Source organism: Copadichromis virginalis, linkage group LG6 (genome assembly GCF_057382275.1).
Source record: "Copadichromis virginalis isolate Kocher_CV1m ecotype Utaka linkage group LG6, C_Virginalis_male_GT1.1, whole genome shotgun sequence".
NCBI classification, from domain to species: Eukaryota; Metazoa; Chordata; class Actinopteri; order Cichliformes; family Cichlidae; genus Copadichromis; species Copadichromis virginalis.
The window spans coordinates 2,513,220-2,528,523 of record NC_140623.1 but is presented as its reverse complement, the minus strand read 5'-3'; the positions used below and the strand labels follow the sequence as shown (position 1 = coordinate 2,528,523).

The 15,304-nt window shown below is 42.9% G+C and overlaps 1 protein-coding gene across 2 annotated transcripts in view; it reads right to left on the bottom strand.

Moving 5' to 3' along the window:
* Positions 1 to 7,169, bottom strand: part of LOC146706914 (atlastin-2) — a 40,101-nt gene extending 32,932 nt beyond the window's left edge. For both annotated transcript variants that reach the window (XM_085458213.1, XM_085458214.1), the window contains exon 1: positions 7,078 to 7,169. In XM_085458213.1, coding sequence (XP_085314339.1) covers positions 7,078 to 7,138 — 61 coding nt within the window. In that variant the 5' untranslated portion in view covers positions 7,139 to 7,169. The remainder of the gene's footprint in view (positions 1 to 7,077) is intronic.
* Between the last annotated feature and the right edge of the window lie 8,135 nt (positions 7,170 to 15,304).

Here is a 15,304-nt window from a genome sequence, read left to right as displayed (position 1 = left end):
ACTCTTCATACTGGAGACCTTTTTCTTAAATGTCTGCCACTGTGATGGTTACTGGACCCTGTTCAGGGTTAGTGCAGTGGTCTGCTTTTAGATTTACAAGCCACTGAGCATCGCCGTTATGTGTTGCGTACTTCTCTCGTATGCTCTTCCAGTATTACTCAGTCTCCAGCCTTGGTGGTGCTGTTCTCATATTGTTCCCCTGCCACTGAGAGCACACCTTGGATTGTTCCTTTGGGAACAGCTAGTTTATTCTCCTGCCTTCTATTTCTCAGCTGCTCGGCATGTAACATGCAGCAACATAGAGGAAGTGGCTGACTTCCAAATGACATAGCATTTGGGTGGTACCTCATTAATCTCTAGCCGTGAGAGCAGTTCCTTCTTCCAAATGTTGGAACACTGAGCTACTAGTTTCGCCATCAATCTGGATGCTGGGTATGGAAAATTCCATAGGTCCCTCATCCATTCATGCAACTATTTCCGCTGGGGTTACTTATGTAGCAGCTTCCAACAGCGCCCTATTTTTGTCTCTTGCCCACTTATTTTGTCTTGTTCCACTTGTCATCTGTGTGTCCTGGTTACTCAACACCTGACGCGGACCTTGTTAATCCAGGCGACAGATCAAAGACGTGAGGAAGGTGGTTGGCCAACTATCAGAGCTACAGAAAGGGGAAATTAAGAAGCTGCCCAAGAAGTATAGCAAGCTGCCCATAACCGAGGCCTTAGAAACTGCCAAGCAAAAACTGAGCCTTTTCCAGCCGCTTCAAGAGGGTTAGGGTTAGAGAAATAGAAGGCAGGAGAATAAACCAATGTCAGTGTCAGGGGAACAGTATGAGAACAGCAGCAAGGCTTGAGACCGAGCAATACTGGAAGAGCATATGGGAAAAGGACGCAACACATAATGACAATGCTCAGTGGCTGGTGGATATAAGAGCAGACCACAAAACCCTGCCTGAACAGGGTTCAGTAACAATCACAGTGGCAGACATCCAAGAAAGGGTCTCCAATGTAAAGAGTTAGACAGCACCAGGCCCTAACATGATTCACTCTTACTGGCTGAAGAAACTGACTGCACTCTATGAGAATCTAACAGTGCAAATGAAGCAGCTGCTAGTCAAGACACTTACAATGGTTAACTGAAGGCCGGACAGTCCTGTTCCCCAAGGATCCTTAGAAGGGTCCAGTTCCATCAAACTACGGGCCAATACCCTACCTCAGTACCCCATGGAAGCTCCTGTCAGGTATAGGGCTGGGCCATATTATACAGTTCACGGTAATACTGGTATAATGTTGGGCAACGGTAAGAAAATGAAATATTGCGATGGGTATATGGGTAAAACGCGCATGAGCAGTGCCTTTGTTTTCATACGCACAAGGCGATTATGCCTTGGTTATGCTGAGGATATGTCAGCCAATTTCCACTGGAAATGCCTTTTGGTTAAACTGTTAAACAAGGAATTTGCATTTGCACTGTTAAATTTTTAATAAAAAACAGCTGCTTGTTTAAGTAAAAATACATTGATGTTTGTTTGGTTTTTTTGCACTAATAAAGTTGTGGAGTTGTAAAATATTTTGTCTAGTGTCAATTATATCATCAGTTATATCGTTATCGCAAATTTTCAAATGTATATCGTGATAAATATTTTTGGTCATATCGCCCTGCTCTAGTCAGGTATCATAGTAGCTAAAATGAATAGGCATATGGCTCAACACATGAGAGGGGGCACATAAAGGAATTGGCAAAGCTACTGGCAGACAGAACAGTTGTGCTAGACTCCAAGACCAGGTTCACCAACCTGTGCACTGCCTGGATTTATTATAAGAAGGCCTATGACTCGATGCACCACAAATGGATCATGGCATGCCTAGAACTGTACAAGATCAACGGGTCCCTAACAGCCTTCATCAGGAACCCAATGCAGATGTGGTAAACAATGCTAGAGGCCAACTTCAAGCCCATAGCCCAAGTCACCATCAAGTGCGGGATCTACCAAGGAGATGTTCCAGTTCTGCGTAGGCCTGAACCCCCTCAGTGAGATCATTATGGATACTGACTACAGAATGCAGCAATTGTCAGGAATTAGGCGAGTGGCTCCAGCAGATCCCAGGAACAGCATCCAATATCTCTGTCCAGAAGAGCGAAGTCCTAGAAACGGCAAAGATACTCCGCAGGACCCTCAAGCTCCCAGGCCTCTGGTAGACTATGGAATGCAGCAATAGCAATGCAGACATAGAAGCCACTGTCATCAAGACATGGAAGCTCCTTACCATGCATGTAGGGTTTCACCCCAAATCTAGCACCCTGAGACTGTACGCCTAAATAGAAGGAAGGTATGCCTAAGAAGGAAGGAGGCCGGGGACTAGTGAGTGTCAGTACCACAGTCCAGGACGAGACAACGAATATCCACAACTACACCAGAAAGATGGCCACCACCAATGTGCTCAGTGAATACCTCAGGCAACAGAAACCTAAGAAATGGGAGCAAGAGGAGGAACTATCATGGAGTCTCTAACACAACAAGCAAGCCCCCAGGTACAAGGCTGTGTATAGATACCCCTGCTTTCCTATTATAATCCTGTTTCTTTTAGTTTGTGAACATCAGCTGTGTAAGACACAAACGGAAATCAGAAACTGGGACTGATTTTACAGGCTGTATTGTGAGAACATTTTTGATCTTCAGTAATTCTTCTTCTGTTAAAACTGAATGAAATCCATCAATGAGGGTTTAAAGTGCATTTTCTTTTATTAATTTGGTGTTACTGTCATTACAGATGTAAGGGAGACACAAAAATGCTGCCATTTGCATATATTTTATAATCAGCTCTCCAAAAGAACTGAAGGAGAGTCTAACTTGTTGCTCTTACAGAATAATACTCATAAAAAGTACAGTAACTGTCATGTTAGTTAGTGACTGAGCAGCTAGAGTGGCATTTTTCCATTGCTCTTATAAACAGTTTTAGTGCCTGATCTTCAGCTGCAGGTCTGAACATCTTTCCATTGAGTACAGCAGCAGAGCTCTGACTGTACAGCACTGACTTTAATGTACATTCAAGCTCAGAGTGACTTGTTTAGTCAAGGTATATTCATTCACATGCACGGATTAGCTACCAAACACGGCTTTCCCCAACAGATGACTGCTCAACTAAGCTAGCTATCTCAGGATGTTAATTTCTGATTATCTTACAAACTCACATTCAACTTACCGAAAAAGTGCAGTTAGGCCTCTGGTCCTTCTGTCGGTTAATCCAGTTTACTGCAGAACACCTCATGCTGTCAGTTTGAAACAGTCGTGGTTTTGGAAAGTAAATCCTGGCCCTCCTCTCCGCGTCCTGGCTCTATCAGCCATTCCAGATTAGATATAGGCAAGTTTCTCTGTAACAACAGTTGCCAGTCAAAGCTGTCATGATGACGTTGACCCCAATAACAGCATTAAGTTATTAACTAGAATCCAACCTGTGAGAAAGGAGACCCCTTGAACAATGAGAATTGCTAATAATGGCATAAAGCATATTTGTGAAAAATCTGATAACATGGAGGAGCCGGGGTTTATGACCTATACTGGAGCCAGACACCAGGGGACAAGCTGTTAGGTCGTCCATGTTTTCTACAGTTATTGGTTGAAAACACTGACTTCAAATTCATATGTTTCATGGGTCATTATTTTAATTGGCTGGAGAAGAGACAGCAGGGTGACATTTATAGCTGGGCAACTTGAACAGGTAAAGCAAATATGCACTGTAGCCTGGAACAAGAGGTATGCCTACAGGAAGCAAAGATTAAAGGAGTGAATAAATAATCGTTGACTAATAAAAATTAACTGACAGATTAGCCACAAACTGACTACCAAAATAATCTTTACGTGAATATTAGAGAATATAGAATATTAGAGTATTTAGAGAATAAAATAATTAATTGCCTTTTATTTATGGGAAAATGCTGACAGTTCTAAACAAATGCAATACCATTATTGCCATTTTCAAATAAATGCATTAAACTAAGCACTCTTTACAGTGTGAATATGTTCTATATAGCATGGCTGTAGTCTTGAAGGTTGAGTCTCCTTGCAGGAATCAATAAACTGGCAGTCGAAGTGAAAGTCTGCTGGATGGGGGAAAAAAACCCAGTCTAATTCTAGAAGCCTCAGCTTTCCTCTTGATTATAGTCCTCTAAGAGGAATTATTGCCATTACGGAACTGCAGGCCTGACCTGAAGTGTATAGTAAATAAAACCACTATTTACAAAAGTCAGTTTTAACCTTTGGATGAGTAAAGCTCCTTGTATGGCAGCAGTGATGCTTCACTGACCTACAGAGCCACTTAGATTGAATAGAGACATGTAACCAGGACAGATTTAACTCTTTGGGTGACCTGGTCCCCATTCAATTTGTCATAGAAGCAGTGATGTTGCTTATGCTATGATGTTGCTTATGCTATATGAAAAAGACAGTCCGTGCTTTAACGTTCTACTTACGAGGGCCAGCAAATCAGAATAAAGTTAACTGAAAGGGAGGAAGACATCTAGAAACTCTTTGTTTCAGATATTTGATAAACTCAGAGGGGTCACTGAGGTACACCATTAGACAAATGAAGATCATCTGAACTGTGAATAATGCAAAGCTATTAATGTATCCAAGCATAAACATACTGTACTCTTCTGGATGAAGATTTCAAAGAGATCCATCTATTAATATCTATCATCCATCTCCCTCATACTGTATTTATAATCTAAAACTTCAGTTATGTTTTACTAATTTTAGATTTATAGATAGATAGTAAAGTGGAGTAAGAAAGTAAAGTAAGATTACAAAGAAAAGGAAATTGAGTAAATGCATTTTGTTAAAAGTCAAAGTTTATGTAAAATGACTAAAAACATATTTACATTGTTTAAAAAAAAAAAAAAGGTTCTTTCAGTTATTGTGAACTGCTTGTGAAAAATGTAATTTCCTGCATATGATGGGTGAAGGTAGCACAAGGTGGGAGAGAAGAGGAAAAGTAAAAAGAGCGCAAAGAGACAGTGTGCGATGACACAGAGCAGGTGGAGAAGTTAGCTTGTTTTCAAGTATTTTCAGTGAGTGAGTTCAGACTTTTCGTCACGAGAAGTCACAGTTTGTGTCTGTACCCATGTTGGCAAGACACGGTAAAGTTTCAGCGTGAAGCTGCTGGACAGGACAGTGTATTTTGTTTTCTGCTGCTGGTGTAATTATTAAGATGGAGCAAGGCTAACACAGCCATTTGCTAAAAAGGACTACTGTAGACTGCCAACTTTGCCACCAGACTGCTCATGGTTTTTGGGAAATGCAGTAAATCTATTAATCTAGGCCTGATTTGTAAAAGGTGGATGGGCTCTGCCTCGAAAAGGTGGATGGATGGGTTCAGTCATTCGGGAGGGGTTCAGAGTAGAGCTGCTACTCCTCCACATCAAAAGCAGATAGGTAAGGCTGTCATGTCATAGGTAGGACAGGGCATTAAATTTAAATCTAAAATAAATAACGCTATGGAACCCTGAAAATAAACAGTCTACATGCCACGCCCCCTTTAGATTCACCCTTTCAGCAAGTTGCCCAATTTAAACATTTCTCCAGTGTCTGTCCTTTGCTATTAAAACACATTAGAAACTATATTCAGTCAAAATTCTGCTAATCTGTCTTAAAGTGCTTCTATGAAGAAGCCCAGGGCTTATCAGAGAATTGCAAAACCAATAACCACGCCCTAAGAATTCCCATTAGGATCAGGCTAATAAGTACAGGTCTATAAGCATCAGTGCTGTTGCAATATTCAGTCTGAACTTGAATCTGTCAAGATAATAAACATACCAGCACAAATACATACAAATCCCATGACATCTTTAACAGCAAACATTTCCAGCTTCTTCTTCAATGACATAAGAAACTCTGTGCTTAAAAACAGGGTAAAGAACAGTGAAGGCTTTTTGATATTACAGTCCACCAACACTCCCCAAACAGACTAAGGAGTTAGTAAACTTTAAAAATCCAAGATTTCCTAAACAGCCAGCTCAGGGAAACCAACACAGCTGTCCTGGTATCCTTGAGAACCTTGTAAGCAGATTATTATGAACTACTCTAACCTGATACTGGGTGTCTTTCACGAAAACCACGATAGCATTGCTTATGCGTTTTATTTTTTACAGTGACAGGTAACAACTACTGGCAAGTAATTCTTTGAAGCTCCACAGCTAAATAGTAGAGCATTCCAGTATTAAGGTAAACTTACCTCACTGCTTATTCCTTCTGACCTCTGTCCATTAAATCGTTGACTTACATTTGAGATCAAGGGTGCACAATCAGAGCTCTTGCAAAAATAATACAAGTTTCGTCGATACTAGAGAATTAAAAAGCTGAATTTTTCAATTCAGATCTTCATTTACAAATGTTAATTTCATGAATTTCTTAATAAGAGAGGAAAGCCATTCAACTGTCAATTTTAACTTTAGTTGGAATTCGAAGTTAATTTGTAATGTGTGTACCCTAAGGCCTAAGGCATAAAGCTATATTACATTTGTAACGGTGTCCGCTGTTATAGCGCCTCGTTATCCAGTGCGTCGTACATTAGCCTAGCTAAAATTACACAGCAAGTTAAGTTAGCTAATTGCTAGATAATAGACGAATACAGGCTTCTATTTACTGTACATTGACAGATCGGTTCAGCGGCTGTTATAATGACATGTTCTACAAGAAGGAACATCAGCTCAAGGGGTAAGCAGTAGCAGGAAAAACAAACAGATTCAGCTGCAGGTGAGGACAGCTGAGTGGCTTCACACCGGCTTTATTGTAACAACACACTGCACAGCGAGAATGAGTCGTCCCCGGCTCAAAGAACGCACGCTCAGTGTCATAATCAAAACAATCTTTTCAGTGATATTTTATCGGTCGAACACAGCGGGAAGCTCAAATTCGCAATAATATGCGAAACAACGGCTGAGGCGAATATTTGGCGAAGCGGAGCGCTGCATTGTCATTTCATAACCGTTGTTATCTATCAAACGCGCACAAACACACTGCGGTTAAAACCACACAAAAACTCTTCTTACTAGAATCTTTCAAGTCTCAGAGCATTAATTACCTTCTTTAAATATGCTGCTTTTATGACTCCGCTGTTTCAACCTGCTCTTCTCAGCCGCCATCTTTCTTAACCCGCAAATATCGGCAGACCGCTCTGACGTCACCGAACTCAGAGCGGCAGTAATGTCCGTGGGGTCCTAAAATACACAACCGGCCTGTTCCTCGTGTAAGTTGGCTTCTGTTCTGCAGCCCTCACTTTCCATGGTTTTATGGCAATATTACTAGGTAAATACCAGAGGTAGGAATTAGACACCTTTGAGAAGGGAAGTGGACTCAACAGTACCTCAAAATTCGGTTTCTTTAAATGGTCAAAAAAGTGGATCCAAAAGCAGAGGTGGGTCGAGTATCCAAAAATTGTACTCAAGTAAGAGTAGCATTACTTTAAAATATTACTCAAGTAAAAGTGAAAAGTAGTCTTCAAAAAAGTTACTCGAGTAAGAGTAAACAAGTACTTCGTGAAAAGACTACTCAAGTAGCGAGTAACCGTTTGAAATGTCTGATTTATTTTATAAATAAATGCTATCAGACAAACCAAAAAAAATAAATATACAAATTTTAGTATTTTCAAACGGAATATATGTAAAAACATGAACAAAATAAGGCACAACAATTCTAATTTCAAGATTTCAGATTTTCAACAAGCTTTTTTCCACCAATAGCTACAGTAAATAATATAAATATATAAACAGTGCAAACAATTTCCAGTGACAAGATATGCTGTAAACTTTATATTCATTTTTGTTCCAAATGGCACAGCAGCCTCAGAGAAAACAGAACGAGACATCTTCCTCATGAAGGGTTCTCCCAAAGACAAGAACTAACAGACTTAAAAACTCCTTTGTCCCACACGCCATCAGACTGTTTAACTCCTCCCTGGAGGGGAGAGGGAGGGGAAACAGGAGGACAAAGGAGGGGGGAACAACTAAGCTGTAGTGCCTCTTCACCTCACTGTGCAATACCTTTTGTGCAATACTTTTGTAAATAGTCAACGGTGCAATAGACTCAATACTTGAAATGTGCAATTCACTTGTATTTTTATTTTTATTCCTATTTATTCTATTTATCCCCTTCGTATATTTTATTTATATTGTCTCTGTATTTATATATATATGTGTGTGTGTGTGTGTGTGTGTGTATTATATATATATATATATAATATTCTGTAACTCTGTAACTTCTGTCGGTGCTGTGCTTTTTTGGAAATCGAATTTCCCAGAGGAACCCACCCGAGGGATTAATAAAGTTCTATCTAATCTAATCTAATCTAATGTACATACAAGGGCGCTCAGTTTACCATACATTGTATGGGTGTGCATTTATTTCTGCATATTTAGCAAAAATGTGCCATTTCTTGACTCTGTGAGGTGATGGTTAAGCTTCAGCAGCAGTTTGCTCTCAAGGTTCTTTCTGTGAAGCTGTAACTGTTTAGCAGTGAACAGGAGTCCTGCATGACTGAGAAGTCCTTCACAAGCTCCAGATGCAGGAAGAGCAGTATTGATTTTGATCAACAGCTTCTTGATGTGAGGGACGCTATGCAATAGATCCACACCTCCAGTGAATGGACATGAAAGGTACCTCTCCAGCCCTGCTTCTGGCTTTTTTGACCCCATGGGTCCATCATCTTAGTCGAATAGGCCGCTGTTTGCCCTAGCATCATCCAGCTCTGTGTCTAGGTGATGTCTGATGAAGTTGAGACCTGTGGAAAGATGTATGGTTTTCAAAAGAATTAGGTCTGGTCATTATAGTGCTGTATACACTGCCAAGCTGTGGATGTTTGGCAAGAAGATTTGATCACACTGGAGATGTTTTTTACTAACTCTTGTAGAAAAACAAAATCTTGTCATTCATATTCCGCACAAACAGTTTGCAATGAATTCCAGATTAAGTTTAAAATAAGAATGCGTGCAAGGCTAAGCAGGGCTCGCAAAATTTCAAATTCCCTGGTAGCCCTTCGGGCAGGGACTCTTCGGTTTTTGGTAGCCCAAAATAAATTTAAGTAGCCCGAATAAAAAAGAGAGCAATTTTTTGATTGATGTTTTGTTTCCTGTTTTGTTTCCTTTACAATATTATACATTAAAGTATATTATTGTAACGGAAACAAAACATTAATCAAAAAATTGTTGAAACGCAAATTACAACATTGAATAAAAATTACAGTCATCAACTCAAATACTTGATTCTAATTGAACAGAAATTTCTATGAACTTGTAAGAACTGTGTAGGACATGAATCAGTCTGTGTCAGATCCTGAATTTGAAATTTCCACTGAAGTCACGGGTAAGAGGCAAGTGGAACCAAGATCGAGGCCCTTTGCTTTTTGAAGTTTGCAAAGACTGCTAAATTGTGCCAGTGGTAGTTCACTCTTTGCAACATAGTAGCTGTTCTAAACAGATCTTTCAGGTTTATTTTTAGTATGTTATTTGCAATTGGTGTTTGTTCCGGGAAAGATATTGCAGACTGAGCAATAATGCATTTCTTGCATTTTTCATGGGTTCTAATGGGGGCCTTTCTTAAAATTACTGGTCCCAGTAACAAAGACACTTGTCGACTCAGAAATCGAATGAAACTCACAACACACCCGGCAGAACATTATGTTATTTACACGGGTGCACATAAGTGGTCCGCATGTGCGCATTCGCTGTCAAAATAAAAGACGCGCACCAGATAAGAAGTTGCAACGTGCGTTTGCGTCCATATAAAAAGCACTGTTTTTGTCCGCTAGAGTGGGATTTTCAGGGCACATTCTGCACCACATCTGTGCGTTCATCATTTGTTTGAAGCCAGCTCACCTCCTGCAACCACTTTTCCGAGAATATGCGCTTCTTTTGCGGTTCGGACTCCTTCTGACATTTCTTTGGAGGTGGAGGAACACCAAAGTAATTGCTTAAAGGAGCTTGCTTCTTCGACATCTTTAAGAGTTCTAAACAAATGTCTGTCCTCCTCCAGAAAATCTTATGTACGCAAACACGCATTGCAACTTCTTATCTTGTGCGCGTTTTTTATTTTGACAGCGAATGCGCACCTGCGGACCACTTATATGCAGCCCTGGTTATTTAGCTCGTCATATTGCAGCCACGGAAATTCTTTTGTCCATGAAACCATAAAGCTGCACTTTCTTTTTGCCTTATAGTCTGATTTGTCATAACTTTTCCGTTTCGTGGTAAGCTTTTCTTTGGCTGTCACTTCTTCACCCTGACCTGTCTTATTTGGCTCAGCAGAACTAAAATATATATCCTGCTGCTTTTACACACGGACTCACATAACGCTCAGCGATTCTCTGCGCGATCAACCTCTCACATGTTTAAGCTGCGGGAGATTTCACTTGTCATGTTTGCATAGTAAGCTAACGATTGATAAGACGATGTCAGAGGAATTGGTGCGCAAATTATCGTCACTCACCAATCAGTGCTGTCGCTCTCTATACACAGTTCACGTGATTGCAAAGTGAAAGCAAAAAACAAGCGCAAATTCAAACGCGATTTCAATATGTCACATATTGACAGTGGCTCACCGATGCCAATGACATAATTACCCAGCTACATTTCCGAAAGAATGCAAAAGCATTGACATATATTTTTCCTTCCTATGATAGCCCAACAGGCAGGGCAGCGATAGATTTTGGTAACCCGACTGGAAAAATCGCTAGCCCCGGGACGTCAGGCTAGCAATTTTGCGAGCCCTGCTAAGCAGTGCTAGCCAATAGATCCTCCTGTTTGGCTGTTACTCTGGGAAAAGACAGGAAAGACTGTGATGGAAGCCGTGACTGGAGCTGCAATGTAGCCTATATAATATTTATATTGTACGAACGTGATAATTCTGTATATTGTAATAACGTGATATTATATTGTTCAAATGTGAAAGGTATATTGTTAGAACAATATACTTTTCCCTTTTCTATTTTTCTTTTGCCTTTGTGGCAGCTCTACGCTTCCGTATCCAAGTCTTTTCAATGTGGCCTCACAAAATTATCACGACTACAACAACCATGAAAAGAGTTGGATGGACATTGCTGCTCAATCACAGCTGCCTGGTCAATGTTTTTCATTAGTAATTTAGCAAAGTTGACGGTGGTGGTGTGTGTGTGCCTGTGTGAGTGAGTAAAAGACAGAGAGGGAGAGCCAGAGACAGATTTTATATGATAAGCTTCATGTTATGAATGCACAGTTTGAGCACTCAGGTCGCATCAGAGCATCAGGCCGTATAGTGTGAGACCCTGCATCGTGACCTATGAACTTCTAACCCCTGAGATTCAATTGTACAGTTTGAGCAGGAGCTGAATAAAGCGACTGAAAAAAATCGCAGTGTTTGCCCAGCTTAATGCAGACTGTTTAACCCTTTAAGACCTACCATAGAACCAAGTCCGCCAGAGCTTATATTATATTTTTACATGCTGTGGAGCCATTTTTGGGAGCATTTCAAGTTGCTATACATCAATACAACCATTATAGCCCAGATTTTAATAATATGTATTCATTAAGTGCATAGTAATTACATAAATTGCAAAAAAGTGCAATAAACTACAAAAAAATTGAAAATCGTTTTTGCTTTTTTAACATATATTTGTAGTTAGAGAAATTTAAGAGGCTTATCCCTCAAAACTGTAAATACAAAAAAGTTGCACAAAATAGTTTCCCACCACAGGAAATTTATTTTGAGTGTCTTCATAGTTTTATTTTTGAAATACACCAATTTTTATACACTGCAGGAAAAACGAAAGTAAATATTATACTGCAAATTTGCAAAAAAGCAGCATATGCATAAAAAAAAACTATTTCCAGCAGTGCAATATGAGTCCTAAACATCCCAGAAACGACACAGAAAGTCATAAAGTCAAAGATAACTTTTGAAAAGACAAGTACAGGCCCTAAGGCCCTCATGGTAAAAAAGACTACATTTCCGGGAAAATGACGTCACTTCCGGGCAGGTAATGGCGGAAATGCAAAAGTTCGCGCTGACGTCTAGTCCAACGTAGGAAGTGTTATGAACAGCTGATCGGATCGGCAAAGCCTGTTTCTGGAATATTATGTTTTTGTTCCTGCAAGCGCTTTTTATGCAGTTTTTGCAAAGCTTTATGTGGAAGGAAACCGTGACCTAGGACAAGCTGATGGCATAAGATGTAAGTACAACTCCTCCGGTTTCATATGCAAAAAAAATTTTTGCGCTAGCTTACATGGTTGCAGTGCTACTGGGATTTAAAAATAGTTACGCAAAACAGAGCGTGTCCGCTCCGATCGGCTCTAAAGGGTTAAACTAAACAAGCTGCTGTTTCACATAATAAACCCTGTCACCCGCAGTATTGCCTTCTGTTTTAACAGTTAAAGCAGTGGAGACGAGCTGTTTACATATGCGTGGAACTCTAGCGTCATTAACCAGACTAAGGGCTTTGGAGCGTGATGTCACGGGGGTGGGCGTGGAAAGGATTTTGGCCCGATCCGCCATTTTGGGGGTCTTGTGGTGGACCACTAGAGGGCTCCACTCACACCCAGTGTATAGGAAGTGTGTCCCTGTGTTTTGTGGCGCGATATGCACAGTTGATGTTGGAGACGAATAAAGAAGGAGTGAGAACTGAGAGCTCTGTTTCGTTGATGCTTACCTCCACATTGGTGACCCCTGACTCGAGCATGCAACGGGCCGCAGATAACGCAGACTCCGCTATGGATGCATCAGCGGCCGCCGGACCTCCGCCTCCTGTTGCAGCTACGTTCGCTGTGGCGCTGAAACCGCCGGACTTTTGGCTCCATGACCCCCCGTCATGGTTTGTACACGTGGAGACTCAGTTCGCCCTTCGCGGCATCTCGGCTGACGACACGAAGTATCACCATGTGGTGGCCTCACTCGACCCGCTGGCCACCCGTCGCACGATGGCGCTCCTCCGGGACCCACCCGCCCAAGGGAAATACGCTGCCCTCAAAGAGCTGCTTCTTCGGCGCTATGCCCTCTCCGACGCTGAACGAGCCGAAAAGCTCCTCAACCTGTCAGGCTTGGGTGGCGGTACCGGACTCGAGCTCATGGAGAACATGCTATCGTTGCTCGGGCCGGATGACGGTGGTTTCCTCTTCGCCCACCTCTTCCTCTGCCAACTACCGGCCACCGTGAGAGCTGTCCTCGCGAACTCTCCGCTTCTGCCTGCGAAGGATTATCGCTCCCTGGCTGAAGAAGCGGATCGCATTCTCCTGGCTAGCCGCACTTTCGACGTTCACGCCCTGGCTACGGACACGCCGGCGGCACCTTCCACGCCTCCACCTGCCTCCCCCGGAGCTTCCTCCCCTTTGCTGACGGCAGGGATTGCTACACGCCGGCACCGCGGAAAGAGCATCTGTTTCTACCACCCCGCGAAACTGTCCGTCGCTCGGGAAGAGTTTGCAGCCATGGAGCGCCTTGGCATTGTACAGCGTTCGCACAGTGCATGGGCCTCTCTGCTTCACATGGTGCCCAAATCGGACGGTCGGTGGCGGCCATGCGGAGATTTCCGCCGTTTAAATAATGCCACGGAGAATGACCGTTACCCAATCCCCCACATTCAGGATTTTTCTGCCAATCTCGCCGGAACGTCGATTTTTTCTAAAATTGACTTGGTGCGGGGGTATCACCAGGTTCCCGTGCGCGCCGAAGACGTTCCTAAAACCGCTGTAATTACCCCCTTCGGCTTGTTCGAGTTTTTGCGCATGCCGTTTGGCCTGAAAGGTGCCGCCCAGACCTTTCAGCGGCTGATGGACTTTTGCGTGGGCTGCCATTCGTTTTTGTTTATCTAGACGATATATTGGTGGCCAGCTGCTCAGCGAACCAGCACGAGTCCCATCTGCGCCAGGTTTTCCAGCGTTTGGCAGCACATGGCCTGATCATCAACCCTTCCAAGTGCCAGTTTGGGTTGCCTGTTCTGGATTTCCTCGGGCACCGCATTTCCGCTGAAGGTGTGGTTCTGTTGCCCGACAGAGTCCAGGCCGTTTCGGCTTTTCCGCGTCCCACGTCGGTTAAAGCGTTGCAGGAGTTCTTGGGGATGATAAATTTTTACAACCGCTTTCTCCCCAGAGCTGCCCAGCTGCTACAGCCACTCTATGCTGCCTTAAAAGGTAAAACAGCCAAAGATCCGGTTGACTGGCTGCCGGAACGCGTCCGTGCGTTTTCCGCAGCCAAGTCTGCGCTGGCTGACGCCGCCCTGCTGGCCCACCCGCTTCCGTCGGCGGAGATCGCGTTGACCACCGACGCCTCTGACGTGGCAGTGGGTGGGGTGTAGGAACAGCGGGTTTCAGGTCTCTGGCAACCGCTCGCCTTTTTCAGTCGTACGCTCCGGGATGCTGAACGCAAGTACAGTGTTTTTGACAGGGAGTTCCTGGCCCTGCACCTCGCGTTTTTGTGTGCGTGGAACTCTAGCGTCATTAACCAGACTAAGGGCTTTGGAGCGTGATGTCACGGGGGTGGGCGTGGAAAGGATTTTGGCCCGATCCGCCATTTTGGGGGTCTTGTGGTGGACCACTAGAGGGCTCCACTCACACCCAGTGTATAGGAAATGTGTCCCTGTGTTTTGTGGCGCGATATGCGCAGTTGATGTTGGAGACAAATAAAGGAGTGAGGACTGAGAGCTCTGTGTCGTTGATGCTTACCGCCACAGTCTAAACAAAGCGCAAGCGAAAAGGGAGCGAAGGCACACACAACAGCCACCATTCATATTTGCTGTGTGGTTGGCTGCAGTGTTCGATCGCTCGACCGGCAAGAGAATAAGCTTGAAAAGGGTTTGTCTTTTCATTCTTTCCCAACCTGGAAGCAACATGAGGCAGCTTGTGTATCAATGTTACCAAACGAAGGCGTGTAGCCTGGATAGCAGCTGTGAGACGAGCTGATATCCAGTTCTCTTCCATCTCCAGATATCTGTTGGTGCTCCAGACATTTTCATTCCGGTAAGTTCTAAATATGTTCATATCACTCTTTATAGCCTATTCGTTTTATTTTCGATGCGCTCTGAGCTCATAGCAAATTAGAACAAACATCCTAATGAGTGATTTTGCAGAACTACCTTCTATTTATAGTAGAGATGGACCGATCCGATATTACGTATCGGTATCGGTCCGATACTGACCTAAATTACTGGATCGGATATCGGAGAAAAATAAAAAATGTAATCCGATCCATTAAATATCACGAAAGCACCTCACAAAACTTGCAACACGCCGTAACTCACCTCAGAACGTATGCATAACGTGATAGAGCAGCTGTGGCATGCAGGACCTGTC